This window comes from Balaenoptera musculus, chromosome 4, assembly GCF_009873245.2.
Source record: "Balaenoptera musculus isolate JJ_BM4_2016_0621 chromosome 4, mBalMus1.pri.v3, whole genome shotgun sequence".
NCBI classification, from domain to species: domain Eukaryota; kingdom Metazoa; phylum Chordata; class Mammalia; order Artiodactyla; family Balaenopteridae; genus Balaenoptera; species Balaenoptera musculus.
Genome location: NC_045788.1, coordinates 131,972,935 through 131,992,387, shown reverse-complemented (window position 1 = coordinate 131,992,387; position 19,453 = coordinate 131,972,935). Strand labels below are relative to the sequence as shown.

Sequence of the window (19,453 nt, the reverse complement as noted above, 5' to 3'; positions counted from 1 at the left end):
CTCGTCTCCAGAACTGTCAGACAATGAATTTCTGTTGTTTTAGGCCACCTTGTTCGTGGTACTTTGTTTCGGCGGGCCCAGGAAACGGATACAGAATGTGGAAACAGAAGATCTGAGGAGGGTTAGCTCATCGGGAAATCACCACCAGCCCTAAAGCCATTTCCTCTGTAGCACTAAGTACGGGATTCAGCTTTCCCCCCATTATACTCATATACCTATCAGAACAGTGGAAGACGGTGATAACTTATAATCACTGAAACTGTTTCCCCCGTAACATCCATCATCAGTGTTTGTAACACTGAGCCATAAAGGAGAGTAAGTTCACGAACGGTAGTCCCCAAGAGGCTCCCAGCAAACTATTTAAGCATACTGATTGGATGCTTGGCGGATATCAAAGTCTTTACTTTCAAATCCATCTCTTTGAGTATCAGCAGAAACTGCCTTTCCCCTAAACTTCCTGAACTCCTTACTTCCCTCAGGGCTGGGCCGACGTTAATCAGCCTCCGCCCCACCCCTGCCCTGTCCCACCCCAATCCACAGCAAAGTTCAAGGCTGGGCCTCTTCAAGGGGTGACCCAGAGACAGAGGAGAGGCCTCCAGAGTCTGGAAGAAAAGAGAGCTGGCAAAACGCATATTCAATACACTTACTTTGGCCCTAATAAAACCCCAAAATACAAAGCTGGTCCTGATAGTAACCACGAACCATAAAATGGTTCTGCCAGGTGGGGATTAACCAAGGGGCACGTGGGTGAACATCAAGGCTGAGAAATACCGGACCCAGACTTGAGCTGGGAGCCCCACAGATGGGCAGGCTTCCACGGAAGGCAGAGAGGTGAGAACACAGGGCAGAGTTTCTCAGATCCCCTCTTCTTAGGAAGACACCAGTCCTACTGTTTAAGAACCCACCCATACAACCTCATTTTACTGTAATTACCTCTTTAAAGTCCCTGTCTCCAAAGACAGCCACATTCTGAGGTCCTAGCGGTTAGGACTCCAACATGGGATTTGGGGCAGGGGGTGGGCGTTGGGGGACACAATTCAGCCCATAACAAAAACCCCAAGAGATGCAAGACTTTGGTCTCTAGGTGAGGATGTTCAGGATGACAGTGGCTCACAACCGTTGCAAACACCAAGCACCAGCTTACACACCCTTTCAGGGGCAGAAGCCGCACTGAGCAACTATATTGAAAAGGTCACTGATGCCCGGGTACCAGTGAGGCATGGCCCACCCAGCTGTTTGTGATAAATCAAAAGTTACTCTCCTAATGTTGAAATTTTCCTCTGTCACACTGAGATGGATGAGCCTCTCAGATCATACACGGAGAAACCCAAAACTATCACGTTCCTTTCCCAGAAAAAACAACAACAAAAGCCAACTCTGTTCAAAGATTCTTGCTTCTCATTCTCTCCACTTGCATGTAATTGTCTCTGACCCTTTATTAAGCGGTCACACTATTTAGCCATCCAAGGGAGGTATGGTGCTGAGGGGCCTGAGGTGCAATCAGTGCTTTGGGGGAATTTTTCTGTTCAGACTCGTAGAGCAGGGTCTATGGGACCCCAGCTGAACAGCTGCTGCAGCTCTTAACACACAGGAAGTCTGAGCCCTGGGCCTCTCCATCGGCTTGAATGATGACTCAGGAGATGGGTCGGGTCACAGGCCTTGAGGCTCCAGTGAAGGGCATTTCCCCAAGATCTTAACGTTACATATGCCGGAGTATGTCTTATGTCTCCCGGACAGTGAGTAACACAAACACAACTGAATTGATTTCTCACCCAGATGCTTCATCTTGCTTGTCTTTCTCTTACTGAGCAAAGTAACACAGTGGATGTTTCCAGAGAGGAACCAGGACTGATTCTGCAGAATTTTACTGGAGCTTCCCTAAGACCCTAGGACTCTTCATCTGTCACTCTCTGAGGAAACTTTTTTTTTAAATTTTATTGAAGTATAGTTGATTTACAAAGTTGTGTTAATTTCTGCTGTCCAGAAAAGTGATTCAGTTATATATATATATATATATTCTTTTTCATATTTTTTTCCATTATGGTTTATCACAAGATATTGAATATAGTTCCCTGTGCTATACAGTAGTGTTTGAGGAAACATTTTCACTGTAATACCATGAGCTCTGTGTTTGTGGTTCATGGCTTGGTTCTGATTCTAGAACCCGGGTTTCCTGAGGGCAGATCTGATTCTTCTGCCTATTCCCACTGCGTTTGGTGCCTTACACACACACACACACACACACAAACACCCACTGGAGGGGCCGTTTGGGACAGAAACCCAGACTCCACTTGACTTGCCAACCCGTGTGCCCTGGAGGTGCCAGGTACCATGGCGCTGCAGCCACTCGTGGGGGCATCTTTTTCCAACTGGTCTAGCAAAGGAGACTCCTTTTTCTAAACAGTCTGCCCAGGGCAACACCTTTTTCTAACCAGTCTGTCTAGACATACATGCCTTTTCTCATTTGTACAAAAGCGCATACAAGTTGCCAGCAGCTGTGCATAATGAAAGAAATCAATAAATGTTTGAATGAAAAAATACATGATCATCTCCAACGGCCAAGAAAAGGTAATGCTTTCTTTAAAAACCATTCACAACCGGGAAACTTCTCCAGCCATGAACGTTCTGACCTCACAGTACACCTAGCAAATGGCTTTAGATTAAGAAATAAATCTTTAAAAAGGACAATATGAAAATGGAAAGAGTTCTCCATGAGTGTAGAGGGAATGATTCAGAAGAGGGAGAAGTCATCAGCTCTTTTCTCTTTTCCCTTCTCTTTCTTCCTTTCCCTTCCCCTCAGCCTTGGATGACCTTCCCTTGTATAACAAAGTGATCTTAAACAGGCTATCTTCAAAAGTTGACATTGAGTACTTTAAACTCCAAAATTAGCTCTAATTCAAGAAGCATTCCTGTCCCACAGGCAACAGGAAACAATCAATATTCTATTCTCACATCATAGGACGACTGGCGGTCAAATGTAGATGAAAAAGTACAAGAATAAAGTTGCCTTTGAAGGGGGGGTAAGTTTGGGAGGCACTATAGGAAATGGAAACACAGATATTTTGGCAATAATAATCCAATAAAAAATTCTCAGTCCAATCCTGGACTCTAAGGAGATCTTAGATCACACTGGAAATAATGGGAACTTCTAGCAAAGGGCCAGTTAACAAATGTAGTGCCATATCCCCAAAACCACAAATGTAGAAGAAATCAGAACCCCTAAAGACAGTAAAATGTTTTACTGAGTGTTAAGGAAAGAGTTGGCTACCAAATCAAAAACATGGAGAACTAAGTTGTCTAATATATTTTTCTAAACCATACCAATCTGGTAACTCATGGGGAATCACCTATAAATTGACTCTTTCTTCTACTGTTAAAATGATTTTCTACTGTTAAAGGATGCTCAGTGCCAAAAAGGTGACAAGAAGGTCAGGGCAGTATGGATTCAATGATCAGACCTTCCAAGCACTATGTCACCAATTCAAAAAATGTCAGGGAACCAAATAATACTTAGAAAGAGTAGAAAGGGAAAACCAGGAGGCAGAGAAGCCAAAAGGCAGGGAGGATGGGCTGGACGGAGGAATATTCCCTAGGAGCCTGGGAAGCTCCAGGCAGAGGCAGGGAAGGGAAGCGCAATGTTTGGAATGCAGACATCCAGGGCCCTGGGGAGTCCTGCAGACCTTCCAGGCCTCAGGGAGGTGCTGACTGCAGAAGTGAGAGATGTAGCCCTAGTCTTTCTTCCTCACCTTCCCTTTATCCTTAAAATAAACTCCATCTTCCATGATGAACTGAGTGGGCGTCTGTTAACTTGCTATCTGAAAGAGCCTAATTAACACAAATCTTTAAGGGTTAAATATAAATGTGAAAATATAACAGAAGAAGATAACCAACTGCCATTTGTTCACTAACACAATATTGAATACATTTTCAGGCTAACTATGTGCTTTACACATATATACACATACATACACACCAAATACACAGTATATATATATATTTTTTTTACATACATGTGTATTTTATACACACACATATATATTTAATCAAATTTCTATTGAATTCCCGTGAGATATTATTATCATTATTTTACAAATACAAAAACTGAAGTTTAGAAGATTTAAATACCTTGCACAAGATCACACAGATACTAGGTAGCAGCAGAAAGGCCATTGGAACCCAAGGCTTTCAGCTCCTAAGCCTGTGCTTTAGTACATGACCCCATTAAGTTAAATCATGCAACAGGCTAGAAAATTCAGTCAAAAATCCCTACCCAACACAAAGATTTTTCTGCAGATGACAATGAAACACTGGCAAGACTCACTGATAATTTATAAAGCAAAATCAACAACAAACTCTCTAGTTTACTTAAGCATAAAAAATAAGAGAAAACTAAAGGAAAAAGACTAATTGGTTTCACTATACAAAATATAAAATTTTATGTACCCCCTCCCCAAAAAAGGAACCATAAAATGAATCAAAAGACAAATATCAATTGGGAGAAAATATCTGCAACATAACAGATGAAAAAGCTAATATCCTTAATATGTAAAGAGTTTGTGGAAATCAACAAGACGAACAGGAGAAAAATGGGGAAAAATCATTAACAGTTGTTAATAAGAGGAAACACATTTTCAATCAAGTACACAAATTATGATAAACCCTACTAATTATCAAAATATGCTTTTTAAAAGTATATACACACTCACATATGTGTGTGTGTAAATATATATATATATCTGGATCACATGTAACCAGCCCAAACAACTAAACCCAGTGATTATTGCTGGGTTGTATAATTACAGGTGATTTTTACTTTCTTCTTCGTGTTTGTGTTTATTTTCCACAAGGAACCAGGGGGGAAAATTATGTTTCATTAATCAGATTAAAAAAGGATAATTTTTTTTAAGGTATCTAAAACCGAAGGGGAGTATATAATGAAACATGTCAAGTGTGGTAGCAAGTGGTAGCGTTAATAATGAAAATAGTATATGTAAGTGGCTATGCAAGAACAAAATACATGGCAATTGACAAATATTAGCCTAGGATTTATTTTGATTAATTAAAAACCACAAATATTCTAGAATGTGCCAGTGACTAGACTAGCTGAAAAACTTCTAAAACACGAAGTACTTGGTCCAAAATACTTTAAAAAATTATTTAAAAAATATTTATAGCTGATCATAGGAAAAACACGGATTTATACTAGATGATTTACATATATATTTTAAATAAATATGCCCTGCTGAAATCTGTAGCACATTATTCCAAGTCTGATTATTGGAAAGAAACCATTTGTTACTCTATGTGCTCTCAGGTGCTTTAATTTAATGGCTTCTATGACAAAAAGCTCAGTTTTGATCTAGGAAGAAGCATCTCAGGGTACTGAATTGGGTGGGAGTACCATAGCCATAAAGCACCTTCCCTCCAGAGGGAAATTCAAGTTTCATTACGTCAAGTCGGGCTTGAAATTACAACCACTGCTCACAAATGTTAGTTTTTAATAGAATAAAATGTCATCCCGTGGGACTGACACTTTACAAACCTGAAGAAGTGTTTTCAAAACAAGTTTTTTATTAGTATTATAAATGTAAATGTTCAACTGAGAACTGAGTCATCAACTAGTTTCTCTAATTAAATTTTTAACCTGGAATAAAGAATACACTTAAAAACCTCGACTTCTACATCAAAGCCACAGTAATTCCACCCAAAGACCAGATTACGTAAGTGATAACACTTATGCATTTGGTTTCACTAAAGTAGGGCTCAGGTAACATGCTAGAATATTCTGATCCCAGACTTTACACTCACTTTCCTTGCAGCTGCATTTTCACTTGGGCACTTCCTTCCGTTTGGCTCCAGCGTCCCTTCTTAGCCCAAATGGGGACAGAGCAAAGGCTTAGAAAAGCTAGTCTAGCTCCAACTGTCTGCATAAATAAGGCAGGCAAAGGCACTGGGTGTTCTGCTTTGTTTTTAATAAATAATCTGTGTTCATTCTTGAAGGAGGGTGGTCTAACAAGGAGACTCTCAGGGACTGTTCAGTGAGCTACGTAAGACGTGCATTTGCAGCTTCACCTTTATTCAAAATCCTCTCTCCCCTCATACAGATTTTTCTCCCTCCAATGCAAAAGAAAGGTATTAAAACTAAGACTGAACGCTAATCAGAGCTACTCAAGGTAACTCCTAGTCCCCATTGCTTCCTTCATTAAGAAAATCTGCTACCAAAATATTATGTGTGGGGACTTCCTTGGTGGTCCAGTGGTTAAGACTTCACCTTCCAATGCTGGGGGTGTGGGCTCGGTCCCTGGTCGAGGAGCTAAGATCCCACATGCCTCATGGCCAAAAAAACAAAACATAAAACAGAAGCAATATTGTAACAAATTCAATAAAGACTTTCAAAACGGACCACATCAAAAAAATCTTTGAAAAAAAGAGTTATGTGTGTTTATATTTAGCTCGGTATTATGATTTTTATTTAATAATACACACACACACACACAGCAGGCTCAAGCTCTTCATCTCATTGTGAACTTGTAAAAGATGGCAGACCAGGACCTCTGCCCACCCTGGAGACTTGGAGTGCACGGTGAACCTAGCATATTGGAGCCCAGGGGTGGGAAAAGCCCCCCTCACCACCCAGGACCACAAGTGGAGGTCATCATCCACAGTAAGCATCTCAGTTACGCCCAGGGCTTTGGGTTTTGGGCTTTGGTTCGTTCATCACTTATTCATGACCTGATTAACTCCTCTTTAATACTTTCATTTGAAAACCCTCAGTAGGGTTCCAAATACTGATGAGATGTCTTCTTGGGTTCATCTGGTTTTGCTGTTATCTTAGGAGTTTCCCCAAATGCAGAACTTTTAGAGACTCTTGGGCACCCCGGATGGCTGGTCAACCTAAGCTACAAAATAGGGACAACACTGCCTACTACAAAAGCCTCTGTAAGGAATAAATTCTATTCTGCAGCAAAGCATCTAGGACACGGCCTAGCAGATGGTATGCGATCCATAAATGTTAATTATTACTACTGTTATCAGTATTACATCCTTGTGGTCAAAGCAAAGGGCAAGCACGCAATCCTCTCCTGTAGGTTTTTGGTGATTCAGAAGGTCACGGAAACCCTGCTCTGCTCCAGGTAGACAAGAGAATCACTGGGATTTGGAACTTCATCCCATCATCCGAAACAGAGAGAGCAAGCCTCCTCGTGGGCAGCTGCTGCATTTTCCACTTGCTTTGTCCGTCAGCACCATGCTCTGTGCCCAGGAAGCGTCCGTCACTGCTGTTCACCCCTCCTGCGCCCTGTGCACAGAGCTCTGGCAAAGAGCAAGTCGTGACCAAGAGAGGAGATTCGTGGCACAAGAGTATCTGAACAGAGTCAGAGGGATGGCCAGACACCTTACCAAAAAGCCATGGGGCAGGATGTAAGACAACAGAAACTCAATAGGAGGTAAAAAGGACAGAGATACAACATCTCTAGCTATTAGAGAAATGCAAATCAACACTACATGAGGCACCACCTCACACCAGTCAGAACGGCCATAATGAAAAAGTCCACAAATAACACTTGCTGGAGAGGGTGTGGAGAAAAGGGAACCCTCCTACACTGCTGGTGGGAATGTAAATTGATACAGCCACTATGGAGAACAGTATGGAGGTTCCTCAGAAAACTAAAAATAGAGCTACCATATGATCCAGCAATCCCACTCCTGGGCATATATCCAGACAGAACTATAATTCAAAAAGATACATGCACCCCTACGTTCATAGCAGCACTATTCACAATAGCCAAGACAGGGAAACAATCTGAATGTCCATCGACAGATGAATGGATAAAGAAGATGTGGTACACGTTAACTCCCTGGCAGTCCAGTGGTTAGGACTTGGCCTTTTCACTGCTGTGGCCCCGGGTTCAATCCCTGGTCAGGGAACTAAGATCCTGCAAGCCGCGAAGCACAGCCAAAAAAAAAAGAAGAAGATGTGGTACATATATATAATAGAATACTACTCAGCCATAAAAAAGAATGAAATAATGCCCTTTGCAGCAACATGGATACAACTAGAGACTATCATACTAAGTGAAGTAAGTCAGAAAGAGAAAGACAAACACCATATGATATCGCTTATATGTAGAATCTAAAGTATGACACAAATGAACCTATCTATGAAACAGAAACAGAATCATGGACAAAGAGAACAGACTGATGGTTGCCAAGGGGGAGGGGGTTGGGGGAGGGATGGAGTGGGAGGCTGGGGTGAGCAGATGTAAGCTTTTATATATAGGATGGATAAACAGTAAGGTTCTACTGTGTAGCACAGGGAACTGTATTCAATATCCTATGATAAACCATAATGGAAAAGAATATAAAAAAAGAATATATATACATATATATATACACACACACATATATATAAAACTGAATCACTCTGCTATACAGCAGAAACTAACATAACATTGTAAGTCAACTATACTTCAAAAAAAAAACATGACAGAGATAACGCAAGGAAAGGGATGAGAACGAATCAAATAGCTCAGAGAACAGGCAAGAGAAGCAAGCAGGTTTGCTCAATGTTTTGGCAGCAATTTGGCTAAGAGACTGATAAACTTATAAAAAAATTTGTAGTTAAAGAGACAGAATCCAAAGCTCCATATATCTCCATGGGCAACATCCAAAGAAATGTATGTTTGCAAATAGCAACGTCGCCCATCTGCTGCAGTGTTGGTACATTTTCTCAGGAAAGAGCTGAGGGTCCATTAACAGTCCCATGACATTGCAGAATATCTTTCTGTCTCTGGCTGGTCCCTCTGATACCTAGGTGACTTCTTTAACAAGTCCCTGCAGAAGGCACAGCTGTCCTGGGTCTGGGATTTTTCCCAAAGAGCGCCCGCTGAACAAGCTGTCCAATCTACTCACTGCTCACACAGGCGCACCCAGGAGCTGCAAGGAAGTGAGAGAGACAGGGCTGTCAAACCATTCCCGGCCAGGGAACTCCCAGGTGGTCTGGTGGTTAGGACTCCATGCTTTCACTGATGGAGCCCGGATTCGATCCCTGGTCGGGGAACTAAGAACCCGCAAGCTCCGTGGCGCGACCAAAAAAAAAACAAAAAACAAAACAAAACAAAACAAAACCATTCCGGCCAACCGTCCTCATGGCCTGGGGAGATCAAAGCATTCTTTGATCCATTCAAAAAATATTTACTGAGCACCGTCTCTGTACCAGATACTATTCTAGCCACGAAGCATAAAGCAGTGATCCCTTCCTCATGGAGCTTACAGTCTAATGGGGAGAAAAATTATAAACATATGAACACAGAAATATATACCATGGGGTCAGGTGATGGTATGAATTGAATGGAGTCCCCCACAAAATTCATCTGTTTAAGTCCTTTCTTAGTCTGTTCAGGCTGCTATAACAAATACCATAGGCCAAATAGCTTATAAATAACAGACATTTATTTCTCACAGTTCTGGAGGCTGGGAAGTCCAAGATCAAGGTAGATGTGGCGTCTGGTGAGATCTCTCTTCCTGGTTCCTAGACAGCCATCTTCTTGCTATATCCTCACATGGCAGAACAGGCAAAAGAGCTTTCTAGGGTCTCTTTTTTAAGGCCACGAATCCCATTCATAAGGGCTCTGTCCTCATGGCCTAATCACCTCCAAAAGGCCCTACCTCCTAATACTGTCACACTGGGGATTAGGTTTTAACCTATGAACTTTGAGGGGACACAAACATTCAGACTAACCCCCAGTACCTCAGAATTTCACCTTATTCGGCAATAATGATCTTGACAGAAGTCATCAAGTGAGGTCATTAGGATGGACCCTAGTATGACTGATGTCCTCATAAAAAGGGGAAATGTGGACACAGAAACAGACACACACAGAGGAAAACAATGTGAAAATACCCAGAGAGAAGAAAGCTATCCCCAAACCAAGGAGAGGGGCCTAGAGCAGATCCTGCCCTCACAGCCCTCAGGAGGAACCAACCCTGCCGACACCTTGATTTTGGGCTCTGGCCTTCAAAACTGTGGCAATAAGTCTCTGCTGTTTAAGCCGCCCAGTGTATGGTACTTTGTTACAGCAGCTCTAGCAAACTAATACAGGTGGTAAGAAGCACTTTGAGGAAAGACAAAGCAGGGTGAGGGGGCAGAGAGTGACAGGGGACAGGAGCAATAGAGAGGGTCTTCAGAGCGAGGCCATGCTGATCTCCAGGACTCCAAACAGGCCCAGTTGTTCACTCCACCAGTACCACCCACCGGAGGGCTTCGTGGGTGGACAAAATAGCCCCAAAGTGTCCCAGGAATATTTTTACACACGTGCTTACACTTGACTCAGTACATTTTATGTCCAAGTTAAGAGGCAGCTATTGCTCCTTAAAAGGTTTTCATTTCCCTTGATACTCCCTCTTTCTCTTTCTTCTCAACCACCCACCATAAACTGTATCTATCACCTTTCCCATGAAGAAATAATGGGACATGATTCAAACATGTCCTAGCAAGAGTCAAGGTCTTCCAAAAATCTGTCTACACTCTATCATGCCCTTTCCCTGTGACCCAGGCATGGTGGGGGACAGGAAGGCAGAAATTAGGCATGCCAAGCCAAGGTCACAGTCATAGAATCACCTGCCTAGCCCGAGTGTAATCTGCAACTTCAGCCCAATTAGCACAGGTGCTAACACGCCAAGGTGATCCAAATCCTGATCCCAACATACAAACCTCCATTCAGACAGCATTGCTGACACGGATAGGCAACAAGCAGTGGCTCTTAACATTTTGGGGGTAAATAATTCCTTGTAGAATCTGATGAAGTCATGGATCCTTGCCCCAGAAATATAATTATACGCATACAATTTGTAGGGGTCCATGGAACCGCAAAGCTCCTTATGGCCCCCTCACTAGTTAGTAGAATCCAGGGAAATAACCTCTGCAATGGTGAGGATGACCAAGAAACAAAGACAAAGAATAAGCAGGGAGCAAGCAAGGTGGAGGAGGCTTCAAAATATATCACTGAAAGAGGATTGATTGCCTTAAAATATAAAAAGTGCCTATAAATCAATTAAAAAAGACCAAAAACCCAAGGGAAGATGGAGAATGGACATGAACAATTAACAGAAACGAAATCCAAATTGTTTTTGGACATATGAAATATGTTCAATTCACTTACAAATATGACAGATTACACATAAAAAAGATACCGTGTTTAATCCACTAGATAGGCAAAGATCAGAAAGTTTAAGAGTACCTTATATTGATGAAGATGTGGAAAGAAACTCACATACCAGGTTGATGGAAGTATAAACTAGGACAACCTCTTTGGCAGGCAATTTGGCAATATTCGTCAACAGTTAAAAGTCATACCCTTGGGAATTCCCCGGTAGTCCAGTGGTTAGGACTCAGAGCTTTCACTGCCGAGGGCCCAGGTTCGATCCCTGGTTGGGGAACTAAGATCCCACAAGCTGCACAGTGTGGCCAAAAAAACAAACAAAAATAAACAGTCATACCCTTTCGCCTAAGACTAGGAATTTATCCCTCAGATATACTTGAAACATTTACAAGATGACACAAAGGCACAGATATTTACTGCTGCACTATTGGGGAATAAGAAAAAATTGTATACAACCTAAATGTCCATTCTTTAATTGTGCTTAATTCCTTAAGTGACGTCCATTGACATACTCATCGAGGAATGACTAAGTAAACATGGTACCTCCATATGATGAATACTATGCAGTAATTAAAAAGAATAAGGCAATTCTGTAGTAATTTGGGGGAAGGTTGTTCAAGATATATTGTTAAGTGAAAAAAGCAAGATACTGAACAGCATGTATAGTGTAAAAATATATTTCCCTATATCTATACCTTTACAAATGCATGCATATGGAGTATCAAATGTATGTACACTTGTATGCAGACAGAGTATGTTTGGAAGGATACACAGGAAACTAGAAGTGGGGTTGCCTCTGGGGAGAGGAACCCATCACTGAGGCGCACAGGTAAAGGCAGAATTACCTTTCACTGCTCTCCTTTCACCCCTCTTGAAACCTTTCCATTTAAGACCACGTGTCTGTATTTCCTATTCCAAACTTTAGCCAAACGAATCTTAAAACACACACACCCGTGATTAAAAACCAGAAAGAATCCAGTAATTAGAAACTGCATAGCTGGGTAGGGAAGAGCCAGTTCGCTGGAGGTAGAGGTGGTAAGAGGGTGTTAAGAGATGGCTCCCACCCGAGCAATCCTTCCTGTCACCCGAATGTCCCGAATCATGACTCTGTTTGACGACAATCCAATTTCCCACAACTCAGGAGTGATAGGGGAGGGAGGATCTCTCCCACTGTCTCTGATTAGACACGCTGGCCGACAAGTTAGCCCAACTCTGTGGACATAAAGTCCTCAAGAGAAAACACATAGAACACATGAAAGTACCCCAAAGGTACCCACAAACCCAACAGTGAGCCCTGAGCATCCTAAGTGGAAAGAAACGTGAGGCCGGAATATTCCCAGGATGGTCGCTGTTAGGAAGCAGACTCTGGCTGTCCCCTCACTGCAGGTGGAGAAGTGCCATAACTAGGTGGGCAAGGTAGGGCGGGAAGCTGCCCACTCTGCTTATGGATCCGGCCTGGACTCAGATCAAGACCCTGGACTCTGGCCTGTCTCTCCCAGTAAGCAGTGGACACCTGGCCGCGCTGCCCCACTTCCCCTTCTGGACTAAGAACTTCCTCCCCAGCTGCTGACCTCTGCTGCGAGCTCGCCCCAGGAACTACCCTCAGCAAGTGTCCAAAGCCACGCCTCCTTCCCAGGGCAGCCCTCACCCAGGGTCCAGGGTCCAAAGTTACGAAGGCTCAGTCCCTTCGCCCCAACCTGGACACCTCAGTAGATATAAAGATACAGAGCCCCAGCTTGGACGTCTCAGCTCCAGAGTGCAGCATGGCATGGGCGGGGGGCTTCAGCTGGGACTGCGTCGGGGCCCAACTTCTGCCTTTGCCCAATGCTGCCTTGTCCCTCCCCTCGCCTCTCCTCCCCTCACAGGTGTTGGTCCCGATTATACACCCTAAGACCACATTCCCCTCCTTCCTTATAAGGAGAGGGAGATTTGGAGACAGAGAAGACACACAGGGGAAAGAAGTCCATATGAAGGCAGAGGCAGAGATTGGGGTGTTGCATCCACAAGCCAAGGGATGCCAGGGATGGTCAGCAAACACCAGAAGCTGCAAGAGGCGTGGAAAGATCCTCCCCTAGAGCTTTCAGAAGTTCTGTCAACACCTTGATTTTGGACTTCTGGCTTCCAGAAGTCTAAGAGAATAAATTTCTGTTGTTTTAAGCCACCCAGTTCATGGTCATTTGTTAGGGCAGCCCTAGCAATAGAGAAGAGAAGGTCAGAGGAAAAATCTACCCAGGGCATACCTCCACGTAGTCAACACAGGTAAGGACACCAGCGAGTTGGTTCTCACCTGCCCAGGGTTGCTTCTAGCAACTAATGAGAAAATGCATGGAAGACCCTGAATATGCCACAAAGCGCTATACCGCTGAGCTGGTGTTCAGGAGACAGGAGAGGCAATAGCTCTGTCTACCTTTGTAGAAGTATCTGCCTCCTCGGGTACCATTCAGGTCCCGTGGTTCACCCCTTCCCTGCTGGTCATCCTACCAGCCAGCACCATTTCATCAGAGAGCATGAAATTCAATTCAGGTCAGCACTTGAACGTGGCCAGGGCCCAGGCTGAGCGGAGGAAGAGGTTTCACCAGTTTGCTAAAAGTAAGGCTTGGGGATTATCTACGGGTTTCAATTAGCCAAGAGAGCAGGTCGCCGGGTTACCATGAATAATCGAGATGGGGCGTACCTCCCAAGGTAAACGATACTTGGTGTCCAAACCACCTTCCCACAGAGGACACCCAGTCTGCTGCTCTCTCTGGGCAGACACAGCTGCCACTCCCCACACCTCCCGGAAAAGTTAACCCCTGGGATGGATGATTGCCACGCGGCCCTGGAACGGCCACCAGCGTGCGGACCGCTGTCGTTGGGCCCGGCCTGTGCCGGTGACTCCACACCCGCAGAGAAAATGTCAGGCTGTGCTCCTCTTCGTGGGCACTGTTCAGCGCTGTTGTGCTGACTCAAAGCGCCCTTTGAAGTCCATGGGACCTGCGTATCAATGAACACTGAGAAGCGAGCCCTAAGTGCCAATTTCCATCATTCACAAGGACTTCAAAAAGATGAGGCAGGGCAGGAAGTTCAAAAAGATTGTGCCTGTGAACTGCAGCATGCAATCTCGGAAATTATAGGCACTGCCTTATCACAAGCAACACACTGAGCAGGTGCTTTTGCCCAATGCCTTTCGCGTGCCAAGAAATCCCTGCTGGGAACTAATAGGGAATTTCCAGTTCCCTAGGCATTTCTTGAGCCTCAGAGCTATTACCCCTAAATTTCTAGCACTTTAAAAAAAAATACAGGATTTAGCACCTGTTTGTTTCCGAAATACTTGCTAAAAACAGATCTGCCGAAAGGCCACCTCTAAAATTAGTCATGTTTCCTGCTCCAAAAAAACATAGTAAATTGTATTTTTAGTAACTCCTTCACTCCAGGTATCTGGCGCTGTCATGCTTGAAGCATAATTATTGGCAGCTTACTAAGCAGGCAACCCTTATTTTTAGCCCCAAAATAGCTCCAATGAAAGTGATAAACAGGCTTTTTTTTTTTTAACCAAGGGTTAGAACAAGGTAGTTAAACATCTTAACCAGTCATTTTCTGTACCTAACTTTGTCTCTCAGAGAGACTTAATCACAAAAAGAAGTAATTGTGGCCTCAACTATTTTCCCCTTTTTGCAGCTTTGCCTGCCTGTGGAACCTGCTCTATACCTGAGATAGCCCTCTGCTCTTCTCTCTAAGCCTCTGCAACTATATTCTTTCATTTTTAAAATGAATAACCTATCAAGTGCCAGAGACTATGCATTTCATAGGCATTGGGGACCAATACAGAGGCCGCAAGCACACCTCTTCCTGCGTATTTCAAAGTTATCACTTAATGCTCCTGCACAGCAACTTTGCTCTTTGTCTCAAAGCCACTAAGAATTCTTTTTTTCAAAGTCTGATTTTGTGATCATTTTTCCTTGTCTAATCATCAACTTAGTCAAAGACAGACTGAGAACGTGCCGGTTAAGAGTTTCACATGATCGAGTGAATGATTTATTTTCAAAGCCGCGTTAACGGAGGATGGCAGCAACTCAAAGCTACAGGAGGACAAAATTAGGTCTTGCCCAAAGCCATCCTTTCTTTTCAAGCGGTAAAAGGGCCAACTGGATTCAAATGACTTTCAAACAACTTTGGAGAGAGGCTGGCCAAAAAAAAAATACTGTCCTGCAGGCAGTGGTGGGAAAAGGAGCCTCTTGATAAGATAGGATTGAAGCCTGAATGAAAGTCAGGAAAAAGCGGCTCCTTTTGTCAGACGGACTCAGACAGTAATTCTCAGTGAGCCACGTAGGAAAAGCTTTTTGGAAACGTGCGCCACGTCAAAACACAACACAACACACACACACACAAACATACACGCACCCTAAGCCAGTACTACTCTGGATGTTGGCATAAATCACCCAACACAATGTACACAGTTTGAGACTGCAACTGCAGGTGTGGGGCACCTCCCCTTCTTCCCTTTCTCCATCCCCCTTTGCAGATTTTTCATGAACTGATTCCTCAGGACAGGCTGCCCTGGATCCTTCCACTCAGGGGATCGCGTGGGGGGGATACATCTATTTCTTAGGACAGCCTTCATGACTTAATTCCCTTCCTGCGGTGGTCTGTGTCCTTTCCAAAAAAAAGGAATGGAGAAAAGTGAAGTGCTTTCTCCAGAAAGTATGCACCTCCCCAAAGGGGGAATTATTGAGGGGAGAGGCCCTTCTGGAACACTCATATCACCCACTCTGGGGACACTTCGTTCCCTTCCTCTGGGTCCTGTCACCTCGAGGTGTCCCCTTGCTTGGCTCACAGGAGTAACCCCTTTCTGGGCGAAAACCCTCTTAATAGATCACCTTATAAAGAGACCTGGAGGCTGCAAATAGTGTGAGGTTGACTTCACCTTTGTTTTGGTCTTAGTAAGACATTATCCAGCACATGAGTGGGGCTGGGGACTCATGAACTCAGCAATACTTCCCAGGCAGAATCACGTATACACACACACACACACACACACACACACACACACACGCACAAACATTTTAATCTCTACGATCTGCCAAAAACCAAATCTTTTAGTTAAGCATTAAGGTGATAAAAAGCTATGAATGACACCCATTGTTTCTTGCAAGCTGGCCATTAAGTGAACTAAAATCCAGATTTCTCACGATGTCTGCATTCCCTGAGCGCTGATTCTCAGGGCTGAAGTAGGGCACATCACAAAAATCTCTCAACCTCCGGCTCCACCCTAACAACCACCCTCCTTAACTAGATCCAATCAATTAGTCCAGCACAATAATTTTACATCCAATTAATTGTTCCTCCCCTTGTGGAGAGGAAGTGAGATGCATCATTTAAGAAAGACAAGATGACATAAACGGGCGTGAGCACCTAAGGGTGAGGGGGAATCTTCACTGGACCCCATCCGGGCAGGAATTCCCCACATTCCAGGGTGCCTTCGGGCCCAGCACAGAGCTCCAGAACCCAAGCATCCGGCTAGGGACTGAGCTCTGAGTGCATCCTCGGGCAGTTCAGCCAAAACTAACAGCCTGATGCTAAGGCGCAAAAATGCAGCGGTGAGGAGCCGGACCCACAGCAGGGACCAGAAAGTGGAAGGCAGCCCGAAGCAGCTGAGCGGCAGGGCAGGGGAAGCGAGCGTACTCCTAACGTTGCCCATTCTGCTGCCCGCATAACGCCTCGTCTCTTTTTGTTAAGTTTCAAGAGGAAACATACACAACTAGACTGAATCCTATACATTTCGAATGAAAATAAAGTTCTACCCCCGCGTGCCGGGCACGGAGAAGTGAGTGCACTGTAGTTAGCAAGCTGGGGCCTCGGGCATCCCCGCGCCATGACGGGATGTGTTAAGTTCCCAGCCCACTGCGAACCCAGGAGTAAACGGTGCCGCGCTCCCTTTGGACTAGAATGAGGTTTGGAGTTTTTTGTTTTTGTTTTTGTTTTTTCTTATTCTTATTCTTCTTTGAAGAGTTACTCAATTCAGTGAGTTCATCCTGAACACTCCCATTTTGCATGGAAATTCAAGCAAGAGGCACTTTTAGAACTGCTCACTGTAACCCCACTTACCCAAAACAAAGGGCACCCCACCCAGAGCGGCTGTAGGAAAAGGACAAGTGACAAGGATGATGGAGACCTGCACTCAAATGCAAGGGGCTCCAGGACACACTGGGGAACCGAGGAGGGAGATTAAAGCCAGGTGAGGCTGGGGACTGGGGGGCAGGACAGCTCGCCCAGTAATCAGAGGTCGCACAGCAGTGCATTCCCAGGAACTCCCAGGCTGGACAGAGGATCCCAGGGCAGAGGGTGGAAGGGCAGGTAGGAAGCCTGGAGCTTCCCGGTCCCACCCACACTGCTGATGCCTCCCTTGTGAATGGGCCACAAAAAGGGGCTACTACCCCACCTGTGCCGAGCAAGCCCCAGCCTGGGGGGAGCCTTGAGTCTCAGATGATCATGAGCTTGGGGCAACCCCAGCCTGAAGTAGCTCCAAGCTTAGGGTAACTCCCAGGCTGGGGCAGCCTCCCGGCTGGAGTCTCACCTCAAAAGTAAGTCATATGCATATTATGGGTTTCTTCTCACAGATCTAAGTTACAACTTAGGTCTAGCTGAGGCTTGCCTGGCAAGGGTTCACACCCTGCTAACCTCTCACAAGGCTGGAAGGGGTGCCCTTGCAGGTGTCTGGGGTTCTTCCTTTGCTTTCCCCTCTTCTAGAAAGATAAGAAGGCATCTCCCAACCTCTGAAATCTGGGGAGAGCGGTGTGTAGTTCTGCATATGCCAGAGCGGGATCCTTACTGCAGCTCCCACCCCAGCGGCTGGAGTGAGGAGGGAAGGAGGGGGTGGAATGCTTGAGGGTGGGGAGGGGGTGATATGGGGATGCAGGGCTGGGAAGGGTGGGTGGAGGGAGGGGCGGCGTGTGAAAACCCTCCTGTGAGCACGCAAAACTTCCCCTAGCTGCCGCAGCGCACAAGTGGGTACGTCCCTGGGCTCTCGTCCGTCCCCCACCTCCTACCCAGAGCCCAGGGTGCGGATCAGACTCTAAGTTCCCCCAAGGGCTGGCTAATCAGCTCTCCCACCCTCAGCGTAAGGGCCCACTCACTCCATTCCTGGTTCCAGCCTCTCCACTGATCTGCCGCCCCTACCGGCCGGGAGAGCAGAGTCCCCCAGCCCCCAGCCCACCCCACCCCCGCGCTGGTGTCCGCCAGGCGGCGCCCTTCGAGGAGCAAAAAAGGCTGCGGGCGGCTTCGCGGGGAAACCAGTCGCCCCCTGGGGAAAGTGACCCCAGATCGCCCCTCGGGAAAGGCCGGTATCCCGGCTGCGAGGGTCTGCGCGCGCGTCTGGCTCGACCCCGCTTTCAACACGAGAGGAAAAGCAGACGGAGCGGGAGGCGCCCGTCCGGGGCTCCGCAGCCAGACTCGCAGCGCAGGGCTCTCCGCAGGGTCCCCGCCGCCCCGATCCCCCAACCCGAAGGCCAGGGGCCGGCGCCCCGGGCGGCTCACCTTCTCTCCGGTCAGCACGTGCAGCCCCTCGCGCACCTTGGCGAAGGAGCCCTCGCCCAGCTTCCTGCTGCCGATGAGGTAGTTGCCCACGCGCTTGTGGTGCTGGAAGTCGCGGAGCCGCTCGCGGGGCACGCCGCTCACCCACGCCGGCAGGAAACTTCCCTCGCAGGCCGCCGCCGGCCTGGCCGCGTCCTCGGCGCCGCCGCCGCCCCCGGGCGCCGCCGGCTCGCCCAGGAGCCCGTCCCCCGCCGCCGCCGGCATCGCGCTTGCCCGCTGCCCGCGCCGCTCCGGCTCGGCTCCCGCGGTCGCGGCTCCTCCTCCTAGTCCGGCCCACGCGACTCCCCCGGCTCCTCCCGCCGCCACCCCGGGCCCGGCCCCGCCCGGCCCGCGGCTCCCGCGCCCCGGGCCGCCGCCGAGCGCCGCGCGTAGACAATAGCGGTCGCCCGGGCCACAGGGTACCGGGGACCCGCCCACAAGAAGTTCTTCGGAGGGTCGCCCGGGCCCCTTTCGGGACCCCGAGACCCCGCCCGGGGTCCCGTCCGGGCGGCTAGTGACAGTCGCCCCGCTCGGGTGCGCGGCGAGCGAGCCGGCTGCGGAGGCGCGGAGGGGGGGCGCGGTCCGGTGCCCGGTCCCGGAGCCGGGGTGCCTGGTCCCGGAGCCCGGGCGCCTCGGCAGCCTCCGCCCTAGCCGCCGCCGGCTGGCCCGCACGGGCTCGGGTCCGGCTCGCTGGCTCCTAGCTGCGCGCCGGGCGGCCGCTCCCGCCCGAGAGCAGCGCGCGGCGG

General features: G+C 46.8%; 1 protein-coding gene across 1 annotated transcript in view; it reads right to left on the bottom strand.

Annotated features, from left to right (window-relative positions):
- The window catches only part of HUNK (hormonally up-regulated Neu-associated kinase), a 105,898-nt gene extending 86,949 nt beyond the window's left edge, over positions 1 to 18,949 (bottom strand). Inside the window, exon 1 of the mRNA XM_036851392.1 lies at positions 18,672 to 18,949. Coding sequence (XP_036707287.1) covers positions 18,672 to 18,932 — 261 coding nt within the window. The 5' untranslated portion in view covers positions 18,933 to 18,949. The remainder of the gene's footprint in view (positions 1 to 18,671) is intronic.
- Positions 18,950 to 19,453: the final 504 nt, after the last annotated feature.